Below are 25,874 nucleotides of genomic sequence, written 5' to 3'. Positions count from 1 at the left end.
GGCGTGGAGTACGAACATTTGTGTTTATCACCACAACCAGTTGGCGCGGGGGGAGCGGATTTCGAATTCTTAAGAGTGTGCACTTGGCAATTCAAAATCATCCATTCTGGAGAACAAAGGGTCTAACTCTACAATCTGAGGAACCAGAAGTATAAACTAACAGTTTGACTGCTTGTCTCTCCAAAATAAAAATGGTGATGGGGCTACGGTATCCTGCGTAAACTATTCACCTTTTAGATAGTACCATTTTATGTGTTTTTTAATAGACCTTTTTACCGCGATATTTTTGCTCAGGGCAGGTTTAGTGAGAACTGAGGTGCCTATGAGGAGGGAATGGGAAGACAAAAAATACAATCCTATGTGTCTGGTCAACCAGCTGGTGCAATTTTAGCCATTAAACAGAAATAAACCTCACATGAGATGGGATAGAATTCTACAGTTTCCATAGGATAAATTCCTAGCGATCCATAAATAAGAATATAGCAGGTGCTGTGCTGATAAAAAGGAAGTCCATTTAGAAATGGAAGTGGTTGGGAGGAAGGAGTATGTTTTAGTCTTTTCTTGTGGTCAAAGAATAAACGAGTATTGAGTTTTCTTAGAAATTAAAATGAATAAAAAGACCCAACAAAGCAGCACTAATATAGAGATTTTATTTAAATTGTATTGAGTTTTTACAGCACATTGCATGTTTGTCACAACGCAACTGCACAGTTTGGATTTTTGGCCACATCATGTCACTTACACCCACAAGAGCTCTGAAAGGAGTATTTGATGAATACATCTGAGCTGAGAGCCCAGAGTCTCTCTCCAAGGCCATGCAGTATGTTCACTGATGGGACAGTCCCTCAAAACAGCCACACAAAAGTAGACAGATACAGTCTCCTCAAATGTTACCAATCTTACTCCCCCTGAAAATGGGCAGAGTGAAGTGCAATGAAAGTCAAGTTAATTAAAAAGCCACTCGCAACTGGCAGTAAATTTTAATGATTGAGAAAATGCTTAGGAGAATTTTACATATCAGAGACAAGGAATAGTTTGTTACTTTTTCAATGATCTCGGGAATTTCCCAGACACAAATCTCCATTATTCAACTCCATTTAAATGAAAGAAAGTTCTGCTAGGCTGACCTAAATACGCCAAAACTTTTTAGGTTACATCCATGACAAGTATAAAAGCACAGATGCTTCTCTGTAGGACTGAAGAAAAGGTCAGGACAAGTAACAATTCTTGTTCTAAATGCAGATCCTAGTTATTTTCAAATGAAAATTTTTTTTCTAGGAAGCAACATGAAAGTAGCAGTTAGACAGACAGCTACCATAGTTTTAAAACAGGATAAGCCTAAGTGTAATTTACCTTTTATACACCAATGGATTAAGGAAAATGTATAAAGGAAATACTAGTGGTTTCATTATAGGTCAAGGAGACTATATCTGTCCCAACCACAGTACATGGCTATGTCACTGTATCTTTTGGTTAAGTGCCACTGGTACATATTAAGATGAAACCAAAACAAAAAAACAAACAAACAGACAGACAAAAACAAAAACAAAAAACCCACCAATGTTTGGTCCAAGTGGACGCATTTTCTCTCCCAATTTTGGTATCAAGGCTTTATTCTCTTCTGTTTGGGTTCCATTGTTAAGTGCACAGAAATAGACAGCAGCATTTGTACTGAAACCCTCACATACCAAACAGCATATTCTAGGAGGTAAAAACCAAATGCTAAATTCTACCCTCAAGGTGTCAAGTGTTCAGGATAAGAAGCAGTGTGACCCAGAGGAGGCAGCAGCCAAGGGAAAGACAACATTAGGGAAGTGGGCAATGGAACAACAACAACAACAACAACAACAACAAAAAACCATTGTTTTATTTTCATGCCAGGAGAGGATCAAGGTGTAACTCCTGTGTTAGCACCAGGACAACTAGGAAAAGTCAGGCGCAAAGGGCAGGGCACAATCAGCAAATATTTGACAAGGATCATTTCTGCTTTTCCCTTCTCATTCTTCACAGTGCATACCTCAAGAGCTGCCACTGAGTAACAGAGACTACTTACTGCCTTCACAGCTCCAAATAACAGATTTTTGCCAGAACGGAACACCAGCAGAGTTTTCCTCTGCTCCCCAAAATGTCTCACTCCTTAGAACTGTCGCTCTAAAGTGAATATTCACTGATGCTGGCTGATGAGCCAAGTGAAAAGATACAGCAAAACCTCCACTTGCAGAACCAGTCTTTATACCAACTCCACAGAAAGACAGAACTACTGCAACTAGAGGGAGTGCCTCTAAAGACTGAGCCTTCATGCACAGACACAGAGCACAGAGGAACAGGATATAGTTCGTTTCAAATAGGAATTCCTATCTTATATACTAGAATCTGCTTTTTTCAAGGTGGAGGAGAGATGAATCTGTTTATCACTTGGAGTTTGGTTATACATATGCCTTTCTATTGCTGTTGGGGGCACATCATCAGGCAGTATCTATGAAATCATCATCTTGTGACCTCCCTCCCCAGGAGAAAAGTGGGAGTCACCAACTCAGCATTAAGCTTCCAGACTCTGGGTCTGGATCCAGGACCATTACCCCAAGGTGAGAGTCTCACCAGTAGAAGACCTCCTGCCAAATTGGAATTCCTCTGCTCCAGTCTATGGTACCAAGGAGGATTTCTCAAGACGGTAACTTTGAGCTCCGTGATTTCATGAGCCATACCAAGGAACCTTCAAAACTACACCTGAAGCAGATCCTCCCTTCAAACCTGCTAAAATTGGACAGGTCATCTCCTCTGGCATTCAGCTGGAAGCTGTAGCAATGGGTTTCTTCAGATGTTGGCTCATGAGTTCTCTGGCACGAGATACTTGGATGTGTTCGTAACATGAGTTACAGACGAGAACTGGGTCATAGAGTTGTTGATCAGGAATGGGTAACTTTAGGTGGCAGCAGCCAGCACAAAACACATTCCCACAATTTCTGCCAAAGCACAAAGAGGGAAGAGTTCATCAGAAATGCCCATATGCGGAGAATGAATGATACTCCAAAAGGCCTTACATGAGTAAATAAAGAGAAAAGTTGGGTGAAAACAAAGAAAATCCCTATAAAGCTGTCTCCATTTTCAGATTAACTCAACTTAGCTATACACGTATGTCACTGCTTTATGAGCCATACAGAATCCTACAGGACATCTTACCTGCAATGGTGTCTTCGTTTGGCCAACCAGAACTCACAGTCACAGTTATAGCAATGTGATGCCATATGGTCTGGAACCCAGCGAGTCACCTAACAGAAGGCACAAGGAAAAATTCCAGGTCCTTTCACCAAGTGGAAGAGCAACAATGCAACAAGGAAAGCATCTCAGGAGAAAACAACAAGGTCTGTCTGTATAGTTGGCCACTACCTGCCTCTAAAAAGACAATCATCTAGGAGAGAGCTCTTGTCTATAGCATGTCACTCATGCTACTCCTCCATGCTAGAAATAGGAGAACTCCTATTTTGTAAGTATATACTTACTCCATACTTACGTAACTATGCATTTGCCTGCACATACCTCAGTCTCTTTCTTATCAACAGGTTCCCAGCTTGCTTCTGAAAGGCAGTCCTCACTGTGATCAGAGCCAAAATCTTCTATATCACTGCCATCAGACTCCTTCAAACATGTCTGAAGAAAAAGCAAAGATATCAATCCATCTTCACCATCACTAACCTTCATTGTTTACTAGACATCAGGGACTATTCTAAGTACATTACGTGCATGTACTTCTTTCATTCCTCCCAAGAAGCTTAGATGTATACTATTATTGTCATCCCTCTTTTACAAATAAGGAAACCAAGCATTGAGAAAGTCAAGAGATAGTAAGCAGTAAACCTGGAATTTAAACCTAGTACAGTTGACCCTGGAACCACACAGGTTTGAATTGCATGGGTCCACTTCTATGCAGATATTTTTCAAGAAATACAGTATAGTACTATGTATTTTCTCTTTCTTACGATCTTCTCAGGAACATTTCCTTTTCTCCAGCTTACTTTACTATAAAAACAAAGCATACAATACGTCTAATGTACAAAATATATATTAATTGACTGTATTATCAGTAATGTTTCTGGTCAGCAGGAGCTACTAGTAGTTAAGTTCTGAGGACTCAAAAGTTATATGGGGATTTCTGACTACACAAGGGGTCGGCACCCTAACCCCTGCATTGTTCAAGGGTCAACTGTACTTTGGCTTCAGACCCATGCTCTTAACCAATATGCTTTATCACAGCATGAAAATATTATATTCTCATTACACTCTAAACCAGGGGCTCAGAAAGTAGGCTCACAGGCCAAATCTAGCCCACTGCCTGGTTTTGTAAATCAAGTTTTATTGGAAGACAGCTACATTTATTTACGTATTGCCTGTGGCTGGTTTTGTGCTATAACAGCAGAGTCGAACAGGTAGGACAGAGACTGTATGTACCACAAAGTCTAAAATATATAATTTAATATATGGCCCTTAACCAAGAAAGTTTGCTGACTCCTGTTTTAAACCATCACCCTGAATAGTAAGTTGTTAGTCCTGACCATCCCATCCCAGCAAGCAGGCAACAGGCAAGTGGGAATGTCTTAACAGGAGGAAAGGAAGTGCCTGTGTTCATGACAGGATACAGTAGCCAAGAAGCTAACTCGTAGAAGCTCCCCAGAACTGTGTCCCCAAACCAGAGGGCTCCCAACACAGTGAAGCCTAGACAGTCCTCATCAACTCTCACCTGGGTTATTCCAAAACACCTTCCAGCCTCCCAACCTGGGTTTCAACTGCCTCATCCACTTGACAAACTATTGCTAGAGTAGTATTTTTAAAATACAAATCTTATCACGATAGTGGCCGAAAATTGTGCTGCCTTGAGGGTAGAATCCAAACAAGGGATCTCGAGCTGACCTTTCTAGTTCTGTCCTGTCTAGTTCTCTGTATCCCTGTCTAGTTCTCCAGTATCAGCTCCTGGCTCACTACCCAACTTCCCCCCGCATGGCCCCAGCACACCTGTACGTGCATGTAAGTACACGCGTGTGTGTACACACACACACACACACACACATACACCCTACCCCTTTGATTAAGCAATCCCATTGGAGTACTTATTGCCTTCATGCTTTTGATAATATTTCCTTTTCACTGTCTACCTAGACAAATATAACAAAGTCCTCAGTACTCAGCTCAAACATTACCTTCTCAGGATAGCCTGCACTCCATCCCAGCCCCTAACACCTAATGCTTCCTTCCATGGTAACACTTAAGACCATCACTCTAGTTGTCTCTCCCTCTAGTTTATCTCTCCCAATACACTGTGAGCCCCTTGAGATTTCAGACTATGTCCTTCATCCTACAGGCCAACTGCCTAATACAGTGGCACCCAGTAAGTACCCAATGAATAAATGTTGGAAGGCTGGATGAACAGAATAAAGGAATGGATAGATAGCGGTGGTGAAACTTACAAAATCATCCTCATAGTCCATGGGTGGCTCTGCTGGAGGGGCACAGCAGTGACGGATGTCCAGCCTCATCTGAAGTTCACGCACTTGTCGACGTAGCTGCTCTACCTCTTGCTTGTACCCTGCTTCGATCTGCCGTAATCTATGCTGGATCACATCCGTAGGAAAGGGGAGTCCATCATCATCCAAGTAGAGAGGAGGCACTGGAGAAGGGCAGCTCAGTGGAACAGGCTTTGTGCTGGAGACCTGCTTTGGATGACCGGACAACCACATCCGGTTATTTTTCCCTCCTGGACCAGTACAGTGTCCATTGGAATGACTAGAACAGACTGGTGACTTCACCCCTTCTCTCTGAGCCCACTGGCCCCCAAAGCAGGGCCCTGTTGCCCGCACCTGCTTGTTGCTTGACCTCTTGCTACAACAGCCATAGGAAAGCAGCCGCCGAGGGGTGGTCTCCCCACTTGGGAATGAAGTCACCATCCCTTGGAAGCTGTCCCAGTTGGATCCTAAAAAAGAAAACTCACTGATCTGGCTCTGAGAAATTGGCTTTCGGGACAATTCCAATGGCACTTTCCCAAAGCGAGGATTTTCCAGTAACTGCCCATTCCTAATATTCCCTCTTTTGCCAGTGTATTCCTCCTTATGAATCAGATCTGGCACAGAACTGGGCTGTTCCTGGTGGGAGATGCTTGCCACAGACCCCGGGGGATCTTGGCTGAGGAAGTCAGTGCTTGGCTCTGGAGGAGTTTGGCAGGCAGCACTCGGTGGGTTGCAAAGGGTGCCCAGACTGTGATCTGGAGCACATCTGGAGGGCACACCTAGCATGGAATTTAGCAGGGCCCGTTGGGGGGCACCTGTAAGGGAGTCCTGGGAAGACTCAGGAAAATCACAAACTCCATGACCTTTGTTGGAAGCCACTTCAGAGAATGCACCGACAGCTTCTTTTTCAGGACAAGGTTCAGGTGGTTCCTCCGTCCCATCTAAAGTCCTACTCAGCTCATTGTGGGCAGGAGGGTCTAGAGCTGGTGTTGTAGTCTCTTCCAGGACTTGGATCTCAGGATCAGAGATGTTGCTCTTCATCTCCTGGGGCACTGCTGTACTAAGCAGTTTGTAACTTGGAGAACAGCTTCTGTGATTCTTGAAGGGTTTATTGCTCAAGTAGTCTTTCTGGCTGCTGGGCAGAGGGGAAGGAAGACCCATTTCTCCTACAGTCTGCTGAGGACCTCCTGCCCCAGATTCCACGAAGGTCTCGGATTCCTCAGGATTGCTATGCCAGGGCTCCAGGCCTACTCTGGCCTCCTGACAGTGGTTATTGAGGTTCGGGTCACTAGATGTGCGAGTCAGGGGGCTGCTTGTGTCACAGGCAGAAAGCAGATCATCCATAGATCTGGTTTTAGGTAATCTGGAATGACAGACACAACACCACCTCCAGGTCAGTAAATGGGAGCCACCTCCAATATATAGAATCAGACCATCAAAGCCAGAGTTCATAAGAAAGAACATTTACGATTACAAATAACCAATGTCCACTGTAACAAGTCTACTGTGCAAAAAGTGAAAGACATGAACTCTGTCCTCCAGAAGTCAGGATCTGTCCCCAGCTGTTATTAGTCCTTACCCTACACAATCTCCCTGGGCAATCTCAGCCACTCTCGTGATTTCAGTGCCTTTTATGTTGATGCCTTCTAAACCTACTGTGCCGGCCAGGACTATACCCGAGTCTGAAATCTAATGTCCAACTGCCTCTACCATACACAGTTAGACAGAAGGAAGACAATTCTGGAGGTAGATGATATTGGTTCTGACATTGATTAGCCATATGACTGCAAGTGAGTTGTTTAACCTTTCAGACATGTGCTTTCTTCCTCTATTGATCATTATAAATTATAATTTACAGAGATGCTACAAGGATTCAAACTATAGGCAGCCAACAACAAACTTACTAAGACTATACACACCACTTGTCATTTTTACTACTTTCCTTATTATAAATGATCCTCATAGCAGAAACCAAGACAGCCTTTTACAACCACTTAGCAGCACTGCATGCCTTGGAGTCCGAAGTTACCATGGAAACTTCCCCAAGTATAAAGCACTCAAGAGTTCTAGAGGCATTCGGGCACACCAAATGGGTTACATTTTCAAGAATGTCTGATTTTTAACACATTTCAAAAGTCCTTAGAGCAATGAAAACTTCAGGGAAACTTGCCAGGAAACAGTGGAGACTTAATCAGACTCCTATTTTCAGATGCCTTAGTCAGTCCAGCCCATGCAGAAAAATTCCTCAAAGGTTGAGTTAAAATATGGCTGATTTTTTAAGTGATTTTTAAACGTACTATGTTTTTTAAAGATTCTTATGTGTGATTTTACTTTTTTTTTTTTAAAGATTTAATTTATTTATTTGACAGACAGATCACAAGCAGGCAAAGAGGCAGGGAGAGAGAGAGGGGGAAGCAGGCTCCCCACCGAGCAGAGAACCCAATGCGGGGCTCGATCCCAGGACCCGGAGACCACGACCCAAGCCAAAGGCAGAGGCCCAACCCATTGAGCCACGCAGGCGCCCCATTATTTTACTTTCATGATCAATTTTGATTTTGATTTTGTTTTTTGTCTTGTGGTATACAATTCCAGGAAGGCAATAGCAATGGTTATGACTACAGTCTCTGGGGTCCCATAGCCTGGGCTCAAATCCCAGCTGGGTGATTTTTTAACAATGTAATCTTAACTTCTCTAAGCCTCAGTTCCCTCATCATCTTCAGAGAAAAGTAATAGTACCCACCTCTTAAAGCTGATTAAACAAAATAATCCATTTCAAAGCACATCACTAGCTTGGTACTTGTCATATGGTTACACTTACTGTTTACTTATTTATCTCCTTCTCTGGAAGTGCCTTGAGGGCAGCACTGTCTTATTGGAATCCCTAGCACCAGCCAAACAATTTTGAGAGATGAATAAATGATCTTAAAATCTAACATCAAGTGTCCACTGTTAGGTACCAACTGAATGCAACAGACCAGTGGGGTTCAATATCTGGTGTACATTAGGAGCTCCTATAGATTTTTCTAGATATACAGACAACCAGGCCTGTCTGAGACCTATGAATGAGAACCAGGCATCTGTATTTTGAAAAAGTACCACAGCTAACTTTGTCTTTTTTTTCCTTTTTTTGTTTTACTTTTTTATTATGGAAACTTTCAAACATACAAAAGTAGAAGAATATGAAGACCTCCCATGTACTCTTGACCCAAATTCAACAATATCAATAGTCTCCTATCTTCCACAGCTGATTCCTACCTGGACAAAAGATTTAATCAATAATGCTGGTTAAGGGGCACCTGGATGACTCAGTCAGTTAAGCTTCCGACTCTTGGTTTTGGCTCAGGTCATGATCTCAGGTTCCTGGGATCAACACTGTGTTGCACTCTGCCCTCAGCACAGAGTCTGCCTGAGATTCTCTACCTCTCCCTCTGCCCCTCCCCCTGCTCACATGTGTGCAAGCACGCTCTCTCTCTCTCATAAATAAAAAAATAAATATTAAATACATAAAATTTTTAATGATCGTAATAATAATGTTGATAGAGACAATAATGCGTGAGGAGTTTAGAACAAAGACAACTTGTCCTGCTAGGGTGGTCAGGGAGGGCCACACAGAGAGGGTAGATTTGAGCTGGGTGTAGCAGTATATGTTGAACTTCAGTGGAAAAGAGAACAGAACACAGGGTATTTTTGATCTAGGGAAAGGTAAAACCAAAGATAGGTCAGGTGTTAGAGAAAGCATTGTTTTTATTTGCATACTACTTGGTCCTCCAAATCCAACTCGCCATCTTGAATTGCCTATTGTATACTTTCTCTTTGTTAATATTTCAATCCCAACCTGCCTGTTTCTCCTTCTCTTGCCCAAACTGACTCCTCAACTTCCCAATGTCTTTGGGTTGGTATCAATATCCACATAGTTTCTAAGCTCAGAGACTCAGGACCTGTCTTTGATAGGTCCCCTCTATTCTTTACTTCTACCTTCCCATATTCAGTCACTCCATAGTCTGCTAATGACTTCTCTACAGTCTCTGATTTTAATCCTTTCTCTGTCCAAACTCTTCTCTTCGTATCTGAATTACAATAGTGTTGGCTGATCTCTGTGCTTCCAACTACCCACCTCACTGACTCATTCTCCAAAAATCCCGTTGTCACCAGTTCACAGTGACTTCCTACAATGACTTAACTATTGACAACTGAATCTAAATAAAGTCCTCAGGATAATGTTTAAGCCCTCAATGAACTATCCTGTGTTTCTTTCTTTCTGGTCCTCAAAATGGCTCCTCCTTAACCCCCACCAACTCTAGATAGGTTCTTCTTTTGTTCATTAAACTATCTTTCATGTATGTAATTCCTTTGGACTCCTCTCCACTACCTTGTTACCAAGCTCACAACTCCCTTTATTCCATTTGTTTGTTTGTTCATTTAAACACTTACTAAAACACCTATTATGTGCCAGGCCGAGCCAGATGCTAGAGACACAAAAAAGCCAAGGCTCCTGCCTGGTCTTCCATGAAAACTTCTCTAAGTAAATAGTCACCAAATGACCCCTTTCTAACTTCTCATTTCTCCCAATAGCTTTGAACTACACACATTCTTATTTGCTTAGATGCTAACTTAGAACTGATCTCTATTTGTCCTATGTCTGTCTTATTTTAGCTTTTACAAAGTATCTTAAATAGGAATAATATCTTCTATTTCATTTATACAGGCCACAAACCTGTATGGTACTAGAGAGCTAGTGGGTATTAAAGAAACATTTACTGAATTGAAAAATCAGATATTAGGGGCACTTGGGTGGCTCAGTCAGTTAAGCATCTGACTTCAGCCTGGGTCATGATCTTGGGGTCCTGGGATCAATACCCACCCCCTCACACACACTGGACTCCCTGCTCAGCAGGGAGTCTGCTCCTCCCTCTCCCTCTGCCCCTCCCCCTGCTCATGGTTGCTCTCTCCCTCTCAAATAAAAAATATCTTTATTTTTTAAAATTTTTAAAGGATTTTATTTATTTGAGAGAGAGAGAGAGAACAAGCAGGGGGAGAAGCAGAGGGAAAGGGAGAAGCAGGCTCCCCGCTGAGCAGGGAGTCCAACGCATGGCTCAATCCAGGACCCTGGGATTGTGACCTGCTCCAAAGGCAGAAGCTTAACTGTCTAAGCCAGCCAAGCATCCTAATAAAAAAAATAAGAAAGAAAAAGAAAGAATGAAAGGAAGGGAGGAAGGAAGAAAGAACGAAAAAAGAAAGATTCCATATTAATTTAAGGCAGTGATTATTAAATGAGTAATAGAACTTACCCAGAATTTGGTAAGTTTTGGGCCCTCTCCCTGGAAAAATAAACTTATGAATCTATACCCAAACTCTGCATAGTTTGGGGAAGGAAGAAAATCGCAGAATTCCTGAAACCTATCCATGGGCTCTGACCATGGACTCAAGACCCTAAAACCAATAATTTAGGGGGGAGTGGGCCTTTTTGTTTTCCTTTATAACATTCAACCAATAACTTAAATTATACTTTAACTTTAAGAATCCTCCATCAACAAAGATCAAAATTTGAAATGTACATATCCTTTGAACCCAACATTTTCATTTCTAGGAATTTTTTTTTTAAGATTTTATTTATTTATTTGACACAGAGAGAGAGATCACAAGTAGGCAGAGAGGCAGGCAGAGAGAGAGGGGGAAGCAGGCTCCCCGCCAAGCAGAGAGCCCGATGCGGGGCTTGATCCCAGGACCCTGAGATAATGACCTGAGCCGAAGACAGAGGCCTTAACCCACTGAGCCACCCAGGCGCCCCTCATTTCTAGGAATTTATCTGGCAAAAATATTAGCACAAATGCAAAGATAACACATATAAAGTAATACTACTGAAATGTACACTTAAAAATGGTTCAGATGGTAAATACTACGTGTATTTTACCCACAACTGTTTTAAAAAAATACACATAGTTAAGAATGTTAAAGCAGTCCCAAAAACAATAAAAACAAAACAAAACAAACAGAAATCACCTAAATGGCCAATAGGAAACTAGTTATATAAGTTATGCTACACTCTAATTTTAGACTGTTATATGCGTCGCTAAAGCAATAAAACAGCTTTACATGTGCTTTAGAGAGGTAACAGCCTAACACAACATGGGAAAAACAATCTGCAGAACAGTATACAAAGTATGATTCTGTTTTTCAGCATCTTAAAAAAAATTTTTTTTAAATATTTATTTATTTGAGAGAGAGCGAGCGTGTGCACACATGGGATGGAGGGGCAGAGGAAGAGGGAGAGAGAGAGAATCTCAAGCAGCCTCCCTGCTGAACACAGAGCCCAACACAGGGCTCAATCCTATGACCTTGAAATCATGACCTGGACAGATATCCAAGAGTCAGAAGTTTAACAAACAGCCACCCAGGTGCCCCAAAAATGTTTCTACATGACAGTGTGACAGTGTGGCTGTATCTATATAGAAATAAACATCTGGAAGCACAGGCACTAGAGTGTTAGCAGTGGATGCCTGTGGGGACAAGGGTCTGAGAAGGAGACTTTCATTTTCTACATTTACATTGTTTGATTTTTTTAAAAAAGATTTTATTTATTTATTTGACAGACAGTTAGAGAGAGAACACAAGTAGGCAAAGCGGCAGGCAGAGGGAGAGGGAGAAGCAGGCTCTCCACTGAGCAGGGAGCCCAATGCGGAGCTCAATCCCAGGACCAGATCATGACCTGAACTGAAGGCAGCTGCTTAACCGACTGAGCCACCCAGGCGCTCCTCGACATTTTTTTTTTAAAATAGGAACATGCATTACTCTTATAATGTAACCAACATCCATTCTACTTCCCCCAAGTATTTAGGCAGAAGATAACTTTAATTTTTATGTCTGCCTTTAAATTTTGGCCTTTTTCTGAGGGAGAATGGGAAGACCATCCCTCTTCTGGGAACCTCCCTGAGAATCAGATGCTTCCAGAAGCTATTGCTGCATATAGCAAAGGTCACTACTACTAAGATAGCAAGTACCCCAATGTCTTCTATAGTGAACATAAATCAAGACCATTCCCACAAACTTTCCTGAAATAGTCCTTTCTTCTCTGTTCTCCTCTCCCCTGCTTAACTATGTCACATAGGGTGATAGCTGCAGGAAAGAAGGTAACCAATCTTATCTTGAGAGGACCTTGAAAACCATCCAGAGTGCCCTCCGGGCTAGCTATAAGTCTTGGGCCAAGTCTCTCCTTCAACTGAGACAAGAAGTTGCTTTTAAATATCTTACTTTTAAAAAAAGGAGAACATGAGGTAAGGCACAAAGCAATCATTGCCTTCCTAGTGGAGAGAGGAGAGAGCAAGAAAGACTCTTATTACCTGTCCAGAGAGCGGCCAGAGAACTCCTGGCTCTGAGCCACTGGAGAAAGGTAGAGATCCATGGTCTCCTCCCCGAGTGTACATGGAGACGATGCTGGCAAATAAACAGCTGTCCAGAGGTGCAGGGCCCGGACATGACACACAGGATGCAGGACCTAGGGAAGCAGCCCCATGCCAGTGTTTTGTGAGTCGGTCCAGGTCCCTCTTCTTTCTCGCAGCCCTCATTCTCCCCACTGCTCAGGCTGTTCTCCCTGGAGCTCTCCAAGCAGCAGACACAGAACAAGGGTTGGGACTTACCATGTCGGAACCAGGTGTGTAGAGGAAGTTGTGAAAGTTCTTATTGCCAGCCCGCAGGAGAGCCCACACAGAGCAGGTCCGCTTGTAGATGTTGCGCTTCTCTCGCTCGCAGGGGTTGTTGGCCAGGAATGTGCCGTAGAGGCAAGAGTACGTGTGCTGCACCAGTTTGACCTAGAAGGCCGCACTAGCTCACACCTGGGAGCCTTGGCCACCTCTCCCCCACCCACGCCCCCGGTCACAGGCTTTACCAGGAGCGGAGGACTTACCAGGAATGCTTCATTAAACTCAAACAGGCAGGGGAACTGCTTCAGCAGCTGATGAACAGAATCAAGCCACTGGAGGAACACCGGGCACTGCTCATTTTGGTCCTCTGCGTTCTCCTGGTGGCCGCAGCGGTCTCCAAACTTGTGTCCAAAATCTAGCCAGTCTGACTCTACTAAAACTTGGAAGCCCTGCAGAAAAGAGAGGCCAAGCATAGGGCCTTTCTGGAAAGGCTAGTGTGCTACTCCCCAGGGGATGCCCAAGGCAGGGAGCTGACAGCTACAGGGAAGAGCAGAATTGATCCTAGGAGAGGACTCAAAGCCACCAATGTCCTCTACTAAAAGATCCTCAAGACAGATCCAGAGGACCCAACACCTTCCCCACCCCCCTTTCTCTCTGGTCTTCCCCGCCCAAGCCCACCTAGTACCTCCAGTGTCCTGTAATATGGGTCCAGCAGTATCTTGGCCAGGGCTACGATCTGTGGCGTCCGGTCCCAGCCGTCAGAGCAGTGCACCAACACAGGCCGGCCCTCCCGATCCACGGTATTAGCCACGAGCACGGCCGCCTTGAGCATCACTGACAAGTGCTGCAGCCATTTCGTGCTCTCCAGGGCTGACAACCAGCTACAGGAGAGCAGAAATCAAGCCTGTCACCAAGGGCACTGAGGCTCCAACAGTCTCTCTGCCACCCACACCAGCCACACCGAATGAAGTCCCCAGGGAGGGCTGAAGCCAAGTGGTCCAGTGCAGGGCCCTTCTGCCAGGAGCTATCTGGCAGGGAGGTAAAGAAGACAAGACCCAAGGCACACAAGGGACTGAGGACCGAGGGAGGAGTGGGAAGCATCACATTTAGCCATCCTTTCCCCAGTTCTCTGTGTTCTTTAAGTAGGACTTCAGATTCAAACCAAAGGAACCTGGTGTGCTGTGGCCGTTCCAGTGCTGGCCAATGAGCAGAAGATGTGCTCTTGGAACTGGCCCACTGCACCAGGCCCTCAGGTCTCCCATACCTCCACACCTCCCATTAGCCCAGCTCATCTTCTAAGAACCAGAAGAACTGGGTGAAGGACAAGACGAGGGGGGACAGAACGGGGGCAGGCAGGGACCACCTACTTGCTGGGGTCAGGCATCTGGCTACACACAGCCCGGAGATACTGGAAGCTGTTCCGGATGGCGTGAATGTTGGCCATCCCCATGAACACGACCTCACAGTTGGGGTAGTACTCTGTAGACGTACAGACGAGGGTGGAGCCTAAGAGCGCGTCCCAGAAACAGCCATCCAGGACGAGAGCGGTCCCCATGGACCAGGCTTCCCCGGGCTGGGGGACCACTCAGCTCCGGATGCTCAGGTGCCACATGCTGACAGCAGTAACGAGGACATTACCGACGAGTGATAGTCACGGTACTACTCGTAATGACAACACACAGTAAATTCTCAATATATAGTAGCTGCTCTATGCTGATAATTTTTATGATCATCCCCAATTTACAGATAAGATAATAAAATTGAGACCAATGAAGCGAATGAGTCACTGCTAGATAAGAGGCAGAGTCCTGATTCCAAGCCAAGTTTGTCTGGCTCTTTCCACTGTACAAGCTGCCCCCAGGCCCCTCCTCATCGAGGCCACCAGAGCGCAGACTGGCTACAGACGGGGTGCGCTGGGGACGTGGCAGGGGTTGTAAGAGCCATACCTTCGCACTCACAGCCTCCACCCTTGGCCCGGTTGGCCACTGCCGCCGTGTAGGAGCGAGCGTCCAGGATCAGCAGCTTCTGGGGGGCTGCGGTGCTCTCTACTCCGGAGCACGCAGTCAAGGAGGAATCTAAACACACAGCAGGGAGAAGACCCTGGGTCAGCCAGCCCAGCATCACCCTACCCTGGGACACACTCTTTCAGCAGAGAACAGACAACTGGATACCCTGGTCCTTCTACAGCCTCCCAAAGGGCAGAGACCCTGGCACCCTGTGTGTTGTCATCTTCTTCCCATCCTCTCACGAGGTGGGGGGAGAGAGGGGCTCCCCAAAAGCCAGTAAGGCCAAGGTGGGGGCTCTCCAGGAGGTCAGCACCGCCCACAACACCTTACCGAAGTCAGTGTCACATGCCTCGCTGGCATCACTATTCCCAGTGCTGAGGGAGCCCCCAGTGGCTCTTGTCCCCGGGTCCAGGGCACAGGCTTTAGCGATGGATGTGACCAGGTACTCATCGTCTGCATTGCGCCAGCCCCACCAGCTGATCTCCGGCTGGCTGCAGCGGGCGATGGCAGCCCCGTTGCGGAGGTGTCTGACGAAAGGGAAGAAACCATCATTCCCTTGCCATCTGCAGCGCCCACCGACCCCCCCAGGCCTACTGCCAAGGCCTCCGGGGGCCAGACCAAGATCTCCAGAGCCAACAGGGGCTACCCATTCACCCAGGCCACAATAACAACCAAAAGCCCTTGACATATCCAGAGGGCTCTACAGTTTACAAAGCACTGTCACACACATTTCTCGGATGCTCTCTGTGTTCCCAAGGTGACCTTGACTTCTTGACTCTGCATAGCACCTGCTCCAGGTACCAACACCCAGCAGGAGAACAAGCCTGAGCCCAGAGCAGAACAACTCCAAACCTCACAGCTACTATCTGTGTCACTCTATTTTCGCTACAGTGTTCTAGTGCAGGGGATCCACAAGCAATTTCAGTAAGGAAACAATAAATGTTCAGCTTCACATGTCACAGCCTGTCTCTGTCACGCATTCTTTCTTTTTGGTTTGTTTAAGGAAAAAAAAAAGCAGCAACCCTTTAAAAATGTAAAAACCGGGGTGCCTGGGTGGCTCAGTGGGTTAAAGCCTCTGCCTTCGGCTCGGGTCATGATCCCAGGGTCCTGGGATCGAGCCCCGCATCGGGCTCTCTGCTCTGCAGGGAGCCTGCTTCCTCCTCTCTCTCTGCCCGCCTCTCTGTCTACCTGTGATCTCTGTCAAATAAATAAATAAAATATTTTTAAAAATAAAAATAAAAATGTAAAAACCATTCATAGCGCTGGACTGTACATGAAACAGGCCATAGGCTGGATTTGGTTCACTGGGCCATAGTTGGCCAACCCCGGTTCTAATGCAACAATTTACACATACAACACTGTACACACATTAATGCAACATTTTATACACACACACACACACACACACACACACACACACACCCTCCAAAAAAAGTAAAGTGAATGTATTCTCCAAAAGCCTCATCTTTAGAAGAAAAAAGCCAAGGTAGTTTTTGATTGGAAATTATTTCTTGCAGGATATCAATTCCCACTCAACCAGGCAAAATCTCCACTTTTGACTCTTTCTTCATAAAAAATGTCCTCCCTCCTTCCTGTCCCCTGCTGCCTCACCTATACACAACCACCGGGATCCGCTTCCAGGAGCGGAAGGAAGCTACATTCTCCAGCTCTTTGTCTGTGATCCACACAGGAACCAGGAGCTTCTGCGGGTAACTGGGGCACAATCTGTGAAGAGACCAGATGGGGTCACCAAGCACAATCTAAGGCCTATGATAACAAGATCCCCAGGGATGGCTTTGTGGGAAGAGAGATAAGGAGTCCTCCTCTCTCACAGAACCAGGGACTCGGCCCAGCGAGATCTGAGTCTGGATTGGTATTTGGTTCTCCACCCCCTGCCCTCTCACTTGTAGTTGCTGTTGATGTGGGAGACTCTCCAGACATTCTGCAGATCAAAGCCCATCCTCGTGAGCTCAGCCTCCTGCCGACATCGTATGTGCTCTCCTGCAACACAGCCCCCATGCCTGCCTGTCAGCATCCAAGTGCACCATGTCCGTGGGAGGAGGAGGGTTAAGAACCAAGAGATATGAAGCCTCCCAAATAAAACAGCCTGGCCTTACCCGGCTGACACAGGTGGGTATGCTGGTCCTCCTCAGTCAGCCCCAGGCACCAGGCATGGTAGGCGAAGGCAAAGAGGTCTTCAGGCTTGGCAGGTCGCGCCGTGGCCCGGCTTAGCCGTGACAACCACTCTTGGCACTGCTTGAAAGTGGAGAAGTGGCACCTGCCAAGGCAAGAAGCCACAGAGTGAGGCATGGGGCTGGTGTGCCTTGGGGCCATAAGGGTCAAAAACAAGGCCCACAGGAAGACTGTGGGGAGGGGAGGATTTAAAGCAGGAAGTAAGGCACAGGGACCCGGGGGGGAGGACCAGGGACACTGGCCAACACCCAAGAGAACTTACCTTTTGGACAACTGTCTTCCCTAGAACTCTAGTCCTTGGGACATACTTATCCCTTCAAATGGGGCCCTACCATTTCTTACATCAAATCCAAACTCTACCACATGTCCCTGAATGTCCTGGTACTCCATGTTCTCTCATGACTCCTGCTGCAGGCAGAAGTCCTATTCACACCATTCCTGTCTCCTTGTTTATTCACTTCCGCTTGATAACGCCTCCTCTCGGCCAAGCCACATCCTACTGACACTTTGAACACAGTCCTGTCCCCCCTCTTCTTTGAAGCCTTCCAAGCCCACTCCATTTTATAGACCCGTTCTTCTCTTAGTCTTAATATGCTTAAGAGTTTTAAACAGTTAAGTTTTCCCATAGCATACTGGTACTGTTAAGTCTTCCTTTGGCAACTAGACCTCAACCTCCTGGAAGAGAAGGCCAGTGTGGGTTCTCCTTCTGAATCCCTACAGTCCTGAGCACATACAGGACAGACTCTAAAGTGGGCACTCTATTTTTTTTTTCTGGACACTCTTTTAATGATCCTTGGAGTCATTCCAGACTCCTCTTTCTCTCATATCCAATTTGTCAGCAAATCTTGTCATCTCTCCCCTCAAAAATCTGAATGCTTCCTGCCATTTTGGCCACTACCACCCTAGCCAGGCCCCCACGCTCTCTCACTTGGTCAACTACAATAGCTTCTTAACTAGTCCCCTCTGCTGCTGCCCTTGCCTTTGCGCCTTCCATCTATTCTCAACAGAGCAGCCAGAGTGATTCTACAGAACATTAATCAGATCATATCTCTCCTTTACTCAAAACCCTGCAGTGTTTTCTCATTTCCCTCAAAGTAAAGGCCAGTCATTATGACACTCTGACACCCACCTTACCTATCAGATCTTATATCCCACTACTCTCACCCATGTGCTCTCCACTCCAACTACACAAGCCTTCTTGCTATTCTTCCAATACACCAAGTAAAATACCCACCTCAGGGCCTTTGCACGCACTGTTCTGTCTGCCACCCTCTTCACTCAAATATCTACATGGTCACTTTTCTCAGGTCTTGAATCAAATGTCGCCTTTTCAATGCAACCTTCTCTGATCCTATTGTTTAGAGCTACCACTTTACCCCCACAGCACTCCATATTCCCTTTCCCCGCTTTACTTTTCACCTTTACGTTTACTATCATTTAACATATCTTACTCATTATTTACTGCTGGTAACTACCCATTGGAATATAAGCTCCATGAGGTCAGGAAATTCTTTTTACTAGCACTCTGCTGTACTCCCAGTGCCTATAACAGTCTGCAATGAGTAGAGGGATCAATAAATGTATGTTAAGTGAATTAATAAATGAACCCACAATCATGTGAGGGCTACATGCCAACCCTAGGTGCCTTCACCTTCACTACCCTATTTAATCCCTATGGCAACTCCATGAGCTATACGTTATCCCCATTTTTTCAGATCAAGATACTGTGGGTCAGGAAGTTGACCTCCCAAGCAAGAGAGGGTTTCTACGTTTTCTTCCACATGTGGGAAGTGAGACAGTATTTTTCCTTCTTGCTCCAGAGAAACCCTGCATCAGAGAGGTCTGGGCAGGACCAGGGCCACAGGACCTGAGTGTAGCCCCACTGTTCTCACCTCACCACCTTGGAGTCCTTGCAGGCAATGTGCAGCTGGAACATATCACGGCTCTCCACAGTGTCAATCATCCGGAGGGGGACCTTTAGAGGAAGGGCAAACTAAAGCTCAGCTCCTGTCACTTCTCATGCCCATCCCAGCCTAGATGCCGATGTAGCCACACAAGGAAGGAAGCTGACACTGACTGAGGGCCAGCTAAGTGCCTGGTAACTGTGCAGGGTCCTCTACCTACGTGACCTTAAAGAATAATCACAAGAACCCCAACAGGCAGATATTTTCAGACCAAATTATTCGGGGGGAAATTAAGCCTTGGGGGATTTAAACAAGGTCACACAGTTGTAAGTGGCACTCTTCCCAACAATGCCACTATGCCCCCTTAGAAGGTCAGCAACAGAGTAAAGGAAAGAGAGAAGAGGGGAGGGAAGAATAAGAGAGAAGCAGAAAGACAGACCCGTAGCAGGAAAGCAAAAAGTTAGCAAGAAAAAGAAGGGAACCCCAACTTCATTTGGAGACAGGATCAAGACCAGCACTGGAGCAATCTCACCTTGAACCAGGCAGGGATTCTGCCTTGGGTGTGGGAGAACAAGACAGAAACTCACGTTGATGACAGAATCTTTGAACTTGATATGCAGCCGGTAGTTGGAGATGGCAATGAGGGCATCGGCTGCCCGGCCCAGGAACTCCACTCCCTCACCCTGCAGCACTGTAAAGGGCACCTGTTGAGGGGCAGAGGAACCCTCAGTCCAGAAGGAGAGTTCCAGAGGAACCCTCAGTCCACCCCTCCGTTCCCCTCCCCAACCCTGACCCATGGGATCCCCTCTGGAAAAGCTGGGCCAAGGCAAAACAGAAGAGTCCTCTCCACAGTAACAGCACCAGGCAACAGCTGCACAGGAAAGCTGCCTTTCCTTCCCTGGGGCCAAAGGCTCCACAACGCAAGTACAGACAGATCCCCCTCCCTCAAGAGACCCGGAAACAGGAAGCCAAAGCCCCAGTACTGGATCCCTTTGGAGATGTTGTTTGTAGGGAGGGAAGGAAAGGTGTTTTTAATCTGGCAGAGAGCTCCACCCACCCTGGGCCCCCACCTCCTCCTTACCTGCAGATTCTCCTCCTCTTTCACTAGTTCCTTGGGGGGAAACAGATCCTTGGCTTGGATGTACTCCAGGCTGGGGGGCCCCTCCTCACCCTGTAGGGAAGGCCTCAGCCCTAAGTCACCAGGCTCCACTCGGCCCATCAGACCTCATTCTGTTCCCCTCCCCTCAATAAACCTGCATACAACCTGTACACCCTGATAAAGGTTTGGTCACCAGAGGACAGAAAAGAGGACTGGCTTGGTGGGAGGGGTGACGTGGAGGGGACACTCAAGCCCATTCAGCCTAAGGGAAGAGTAAGCTCCAAAGAGAACTGGGAGTCTGCACTCCTCGAAGAGCAGCAGAACCAAATAGAACCAAAATTTCCCAAATGGAGGAAGAGAGAAAACTAAGAAAAAGACAGGCAACAATGTGAGGGAAAGACAGAAGTGGGAATGGGAAGTGCCGCCCTGAGAAAAAGGAACCAGGTGTGGCAGCTGGTTATGGAGACAGGAGGGAAAGCAGGCACCTAAGGCCACAGACTCTTCACTCTGGTAGGTGAAGGAGACAAAGAGGAGCAGGTTGGGGGATTCATTCCCATGCCTCTAGAGGGCCTTCATGGATGTTTTCAAAAGAAGGATGTGTTTTGGAGCTGAGCTTATCTTCCAGTTAGGCCCTCAGTGTTGAAGAGCCCCCACCACCTACCAAGCAACCTGCCCTGCCTGCTGATTAGAGGGGAATTCCTACGGAATACCCACAGCAAGCAGAAGTAACTCCTCTCCCAACCAGCAGGGAGGGGTGAAGAGGGGACCCACGGGTCTGGGAGAAACCAGGAGACCCAAGGAAGGCCAGGGGGAGGGGGAGGGGGAGAGAGAGAGAGAGAGGCCTGGCAGCCACCCACGGGGGGGGGGGGGTAAGGAGGGGAGGGGTGGGAACATCTGAGAGGACAGATGGGGGAAGCTGGGAAGGAGCATTAAGCCAGAGGGGGGGAGGAGGGAAGGACTGGGAATGATGCAGAGGTAGGAGCCCTGCAGAGGCAGGGAAGATGGAGAAGAGAGGCTGTCTGGGGGACAGTCAAGGAGAAAAGACTGGCGTGTCAGGTGAGGTATGGAGTGGTGGAAGGGGGAGGGGACCGGAGCCAGGCAAAAAGCTCAGATACCCTGTGCTCCCCGACGGGCCCCCTAACATCCCAGATCAGCCACATCCCACATCCCCAAGCAAGGATGCTGCGGGTGGGACCAAGATGGAGAGGCGGAGGTAAAGGGATGTACCCCTGCAGGGCGGGGCCTGGAGATCTGCAGTCAAGGGCAGTGGCTGCGGGGCCAAGACTGGTCACAGAATTTACACATACACACACACGCTTTCCATAATCCCCGGCCCCCGAAGATGAAAGCAAGTCCAAGAAAGAAAAGGAACCCCCCTCCACTGCCAGGGGCCACGGGAAGGGGGATGAGCCAAAATTCGGAATCGCAAGGGCTGGCGCTGGGCGGGGCTGCGGGTGCAGCAAGCACTGGACCCCCGGGCCCCCGCAGACCAGGCCAACACTTACGAAGCAGCTGAGCATGGAGCAGGAGACGCGGGCGGTCAGGCTCATGGTCGCGGGCGGTCTGGGCCAGCACACATGTCCCCGGAGCCGCTGCGCTGCCCGCCAGTGCCGGACGCCCGCCGCATCACGGCTGCGGGGCCCGCCAGGTGCAGCCGCGGCGATCAGGAGGCGAGCGCGCTGGCGGCGGGGCCTCCGCGCGGCTTCCGCGCGCCTCTCCCCTCCTCTCCACAATGGAGCGAGCCCGGCTCCGCCCTCCGGCACGAGCGCGGAAGGGAGGGGAGCCAGACGAGGGGAGAGCCCCGGGCCGCGCGAGGAGGGGGGTGGGGCGGATCCTCGAGGCCCCGCCCACGGCTCCAGGCTCCTCCCCCCTCGCGGTCCCCTCCGGCCGCGTGCGAGGGCGTCCTCAGGGGACGTCTGGGGGCTTTCGCAGTCTGGGCGGCGGGACTGCCCCCAGACCGCGTCAGAGGGTAAGGCAAGCCGTCCTACATCCTTTCACTTCCCATATTCTCAGTGAACCAGCCCACACCCCTCTTTTCACACTCTGTCCCCATGTCCTCCCCACTCTGAGTTCCCCCAGTGCCTGTCCTGAATTCCCAAGATAAGGCTCACCTACAGTTTCAAGGCCTGCTCCTTTTCCTACAAAACCACCACCCACCACACCCCTGTCCACCAGTGTCCTCCAATCCCATGACATCACTAAATCCCACTCCCTTTTTTGCCCTTGGGAACAGATACTGGTCTACACCAGGTTGGCCACTCCACACTCCTGAAAGGGAAGTTCTTTAAGTGTTTTATTCCATGGCCCCTGCCCAACCCTACCCTTCAGCTCCATCTCCCCCTTGTTTTACATCCTCTGAGGTCTGGATAAGAAAGTCCTTCTTGGAGAAGAATTTTTTGGGGCTGGGAAAGAGAAGACTGGAACTACGGACCACAAAAGCTACGCAAAACAAAACCTGAAACCCAAGAGTAGGGTATGGAGGGAGTCGGGTAGAGGGCCAAGGAATAAGGAGGAGTCAGGCTCAAAGTGTCATCAAAAGTCTCGGAAGGAGCTAGTTGGGACCCCACACTTCCTGTACCTGGTAACTTTCAGGAACTGGGGCTTTGGTTTTGCTCTGGGGGGGAAGGGGGAATAGGAGAAAACTTGACATTGTATTAAGCATCTACTATGAGCCAGGCAAGCTGCAAACATTACCTCACTAGAACCTGTCAACTCTCCAAGAATTAACTGTTTTGCTGGTGAGAGGTCAGGCTTAGAAAGAAAATATGCAAGCTACCTAAGCTATTCAAGCAGTGGTGCTAGGATTCAAAAATAGACTACGCGCACTCTAAAGCCCATGGTCTTTTCAGAGAGTCACAGAAGAAAAGAGGAAGGGGGCTATCAGTTGGTGGGAACCAAGACCACCAGGCTTTCTAGGTAAGAGATGAGAACCACATACCCCCATGCCTGTGGAGGGAAGGAGAGAGTCCTCTCACCAACTGAATTCCTTAACCTGCACAGGGGACACTCAAAGAAGCTGAAAAGATAAAGCCAGAGCAAGGGCCCAGTATGGGCCTGGGCCTGCAACTCTCTGTTCTCTTTTCATCTCACCGCTTCCTCCTCCTAGTTCTCAGGGGTTAGCTAAGGGGTTCCCTGAATGTGGGGTGAGAGAAGGGCATTTACAGTTAATGGAAGGTATACAGGATCATTCTCACCCCCAGCCTCACCCCCTGTGCAGCCCGGTGATATTCTGGGCCCCTTGAGGGTGCTATCCTGCTATATATCCAGTCAGCTATTGAGTGCAGTAGCTTAAAAGACAGCAGCATCTTAGAGCTGGAGAAACCCGACTGTTTTGGTGGGGTCACTCCCAATACAGCACCCACAATATTCAAGGGGCTCACTAGGAAGTACAAGGATCTTGAGATAAAGGAGGCCTGGCTTTTCAGACCAGAACAGAGAGCTTCCACCAGGCACCCAAGAAAAGTTAAGAGAAGGGCCATTATGAAAGGCTATGAGAGCCAGTGGTAGTATTGGGAAGGTATAGCATATATAGCATGTGCAGGAAAAGACTTCTAGAGGCTTCCTGTCCCAGTGCTGTATATTGGCTGGTGTTTTGCAACCTAAAGAAACCCTAATTTATTTCCAGGAGATATGAACCTGTTTAGAGGCTGAACAGAGTAGTGCAGAGCTCAAGGTCCAAGAGGGGCAGGATAGCTTCATAAAAAAGGCAGAAGGATTACAGAAAATACAATAGGAAAGAGAGAATACTCACCATTCTACTGTGGTGAGGGTCCTGGCTGCCTGCTTCTTACTGTAAAAAGACAGAAACATAAGATTAAAGAGCACCATTAACATTACCTTAGAATCAGCCAATGCCACACATCTACTCCTAACCTCTTCAGCGAATTTCACAGAGAACTGGCCTCTCCCCGTGTCCCCTTGCCAGAGAGAGGCAATGTGAGCTACTTGGGAAGAAAGCAACAAGTGATTCTGCAGGGCATGGAGTCGGCCCCAAAGTTCTGGCGCAGGAATGAGTGTCATCCAAGATTATTCAGCAGAACTCAAGAGTCCTGATTCCCAGACCAGAAGGAGAAGAACACTCCAAACACTGTTCCTTTTGGGAAAGCAAAAGAACTGCCAACTCTGAAAAGAGAGGCTGCCCAACCTGGACTTACTTCTGGCCCTGGAGGGACATGAAGCCACAAAAACGCTCTGCCAGCCTTCCAAGTCTGGAAGTAGCACCCACCTGACCTGTTTACTGGGGGCAGAGTCCAGAGCGGAGGACAAGAGGGACAAGAGGGAGGGGACCACAACCTGTGAGCCGAATGCCTTCTGGCAGCAGGACTGAATAGGTCCTGCTTAAAGTATCTGACACCAAGTGGGATGCTGGTTTGTGGGAGGAGGCCACACAATAGAGACAGAATCAAGCCAGCCCAAGGCCTCAGAGTCAGAACCTGTCAAATGGGGCCAAGTAACAGAAATTCAGGATGGGCCTCCTTGGCAGGCCCAGGTTTTCCTGACACTTTCGCTCATGCCTGCTATCCGAGCTCAGAAGTCCAGCAGTTCCCTGCGGAAGGCTGCGGGGATAAAAGCCTCCATCTGTGGTCCTGCCCGCCTCCCTGATCACAGCCCACCCTTCCTCACGGGGGAGCCAGCAAGAGGCAAGCCAGAGGTGCTGCCTCACCGCCCACTGGCACGCAGCCTCAGGGAAATGGAGGGAGGGAAAGAGGGAGAAGGCCCAGGGCTCCCGGACCAAGGGGATCTGGCCCCGGGGGGGGTGGGGGGGGCGGGCCAGGCTGGCAGGAGAGCCCAGGTGTCCAGGTTCTAGAGGCGGAGCCTAAAGATTCGGAGGCGGGGCCCCGAATGACAGAGGGCGGGGCCCATGAAAGCCGGAGGGGCTGGGGCGGGGCGAGGCAAGACGCGATCGTTGCGGTTCCCAGACTGGCAGTGCATGGGGCACGGTGACTCACCCAGGCGGCGTCCGCCCGACCCTCCGAGGCCGCGCTCTCACCACTTCCGTCTCCCCCAGCTGCCGAGGCCGCGCAGCTTCGACCCCACCACGGGGCCTCTTTCCCCAACCAATCGTATCTCCGGTCTGTGCCCGCCCTGGCCAATAGCCACACCAAGTCCCGCCCTGCCCCCACCACGCAGCCGCCGCCCTCACTCTTCACTCTGCTCATTGGTCAAGTGGGGCAGACGCCCTCCCAGCCTTTAGCCTATCGGGTGCCGGAAGACAAGACAGTACCTGGAGAGAGGAGGCACGGCCCCGGAGAGGAGGCTCGACCAATGGGAAATCACAGCGCGTCCCTGCGGCAGCCAATGACAGAGCAGTAAAAGGGGGGCTGCTGGAAGAGGCTCCAGGGGCCGGAAGTGGGGGTGGCTGTCGCCTACTGGTAGCGCAATTGGAGGCGGGCCCTTGTAGGGGCATAGGTCTTACAGCCACTTCCGGCGACGACCACGCCTTGGGTGTAGTTCTCAAATAGATCCCCGGTAGCACGCAGTTTATCCGTTTCCAGTTTTGGTTTCGCTGAGGTCATCTCGTCCCAAACCCGGAAAGAGAG

At 48.2% G+C, this 25,874-nt stretch overlaps 1 protein-coding gene across 3 annotated transcripts; it reads right to left on the bottom strand.

Annotated features, from left to right (window-relative positions):
* Positions 1 to 629: 629 nt before the first annotated feature.
* MTMR4 (myotubularin related protein 4) lies at positions 630 to 25,493 on the bottom strand (the record flags this gene model as incomplete). 3 transcript variants are annotated; one of them, XM_080827187.1, is made up of 19 exons in its annotated part: positions 630 to 2,963; positions 3,181 to 3,269; positions 3,538 to 3,648; positions 5,460 to 6,858; positions 12,833 to 12,987; positions 13,130 to 13,300; positions 13,396 to 13,581; positions 13,818 to 14,013; positions 14,500 to 14,611; positions 15,079 to 15,207; positions 15,469 to 15,665; positions 16,750 to 16,863; positions 17,043 to 17,139; positions 17,256 to 17,416; positions 19,224 to 19,306; positions 19,823 to 19,939; positions 20,317 to 20,406; positions 24,086 to 24,124; positions 25,284 to 25,347. In XM_080827187.1, the coding sequence occupies 18 exons, from the start codon at positions 24,086 to 24,088 to the stop codon at positions 2,786 to 2,788; spliced, it is 3,588 nt and encodes a 1,195-aa protein (XP_080683313.1). In that variant the 3' UTR covers positions 630 to 2,785. The 3 variants fall into 3 exon arrangements, with proteins under 3 accessions (XP_080683313.1, XP_080683315.1, XP_080683314.1); XM_080827189.1 differs by lacking the exon at positions 24,086 to 24,124 and having other exon boundaries at positions 25,284 to 25,493; XM_080827188.1 differs by lacking the exons at positions 24,086 to 24,124; positions 25,284 to 25,347 and adding an exon at positions 21,840 to 22,063.
* Positions 25,494 to 25,874: the final 381 nt, after the last annotated feature.

This window comes from Martes martes (assembly GCF_963455335.1).
Source record: "Martes martes genome assembly, chromosome: 16".
Lineage (NCBI taxonomy): Eukaryota > Metazoa > Chordata > Mammalia > Carnivora > Mustelidae > Martes > Martes martes.
Note: the sequence above shows the minus strand (reverse complement) of the source record. Positions and strands in the feature narration are given on the sequence as shown.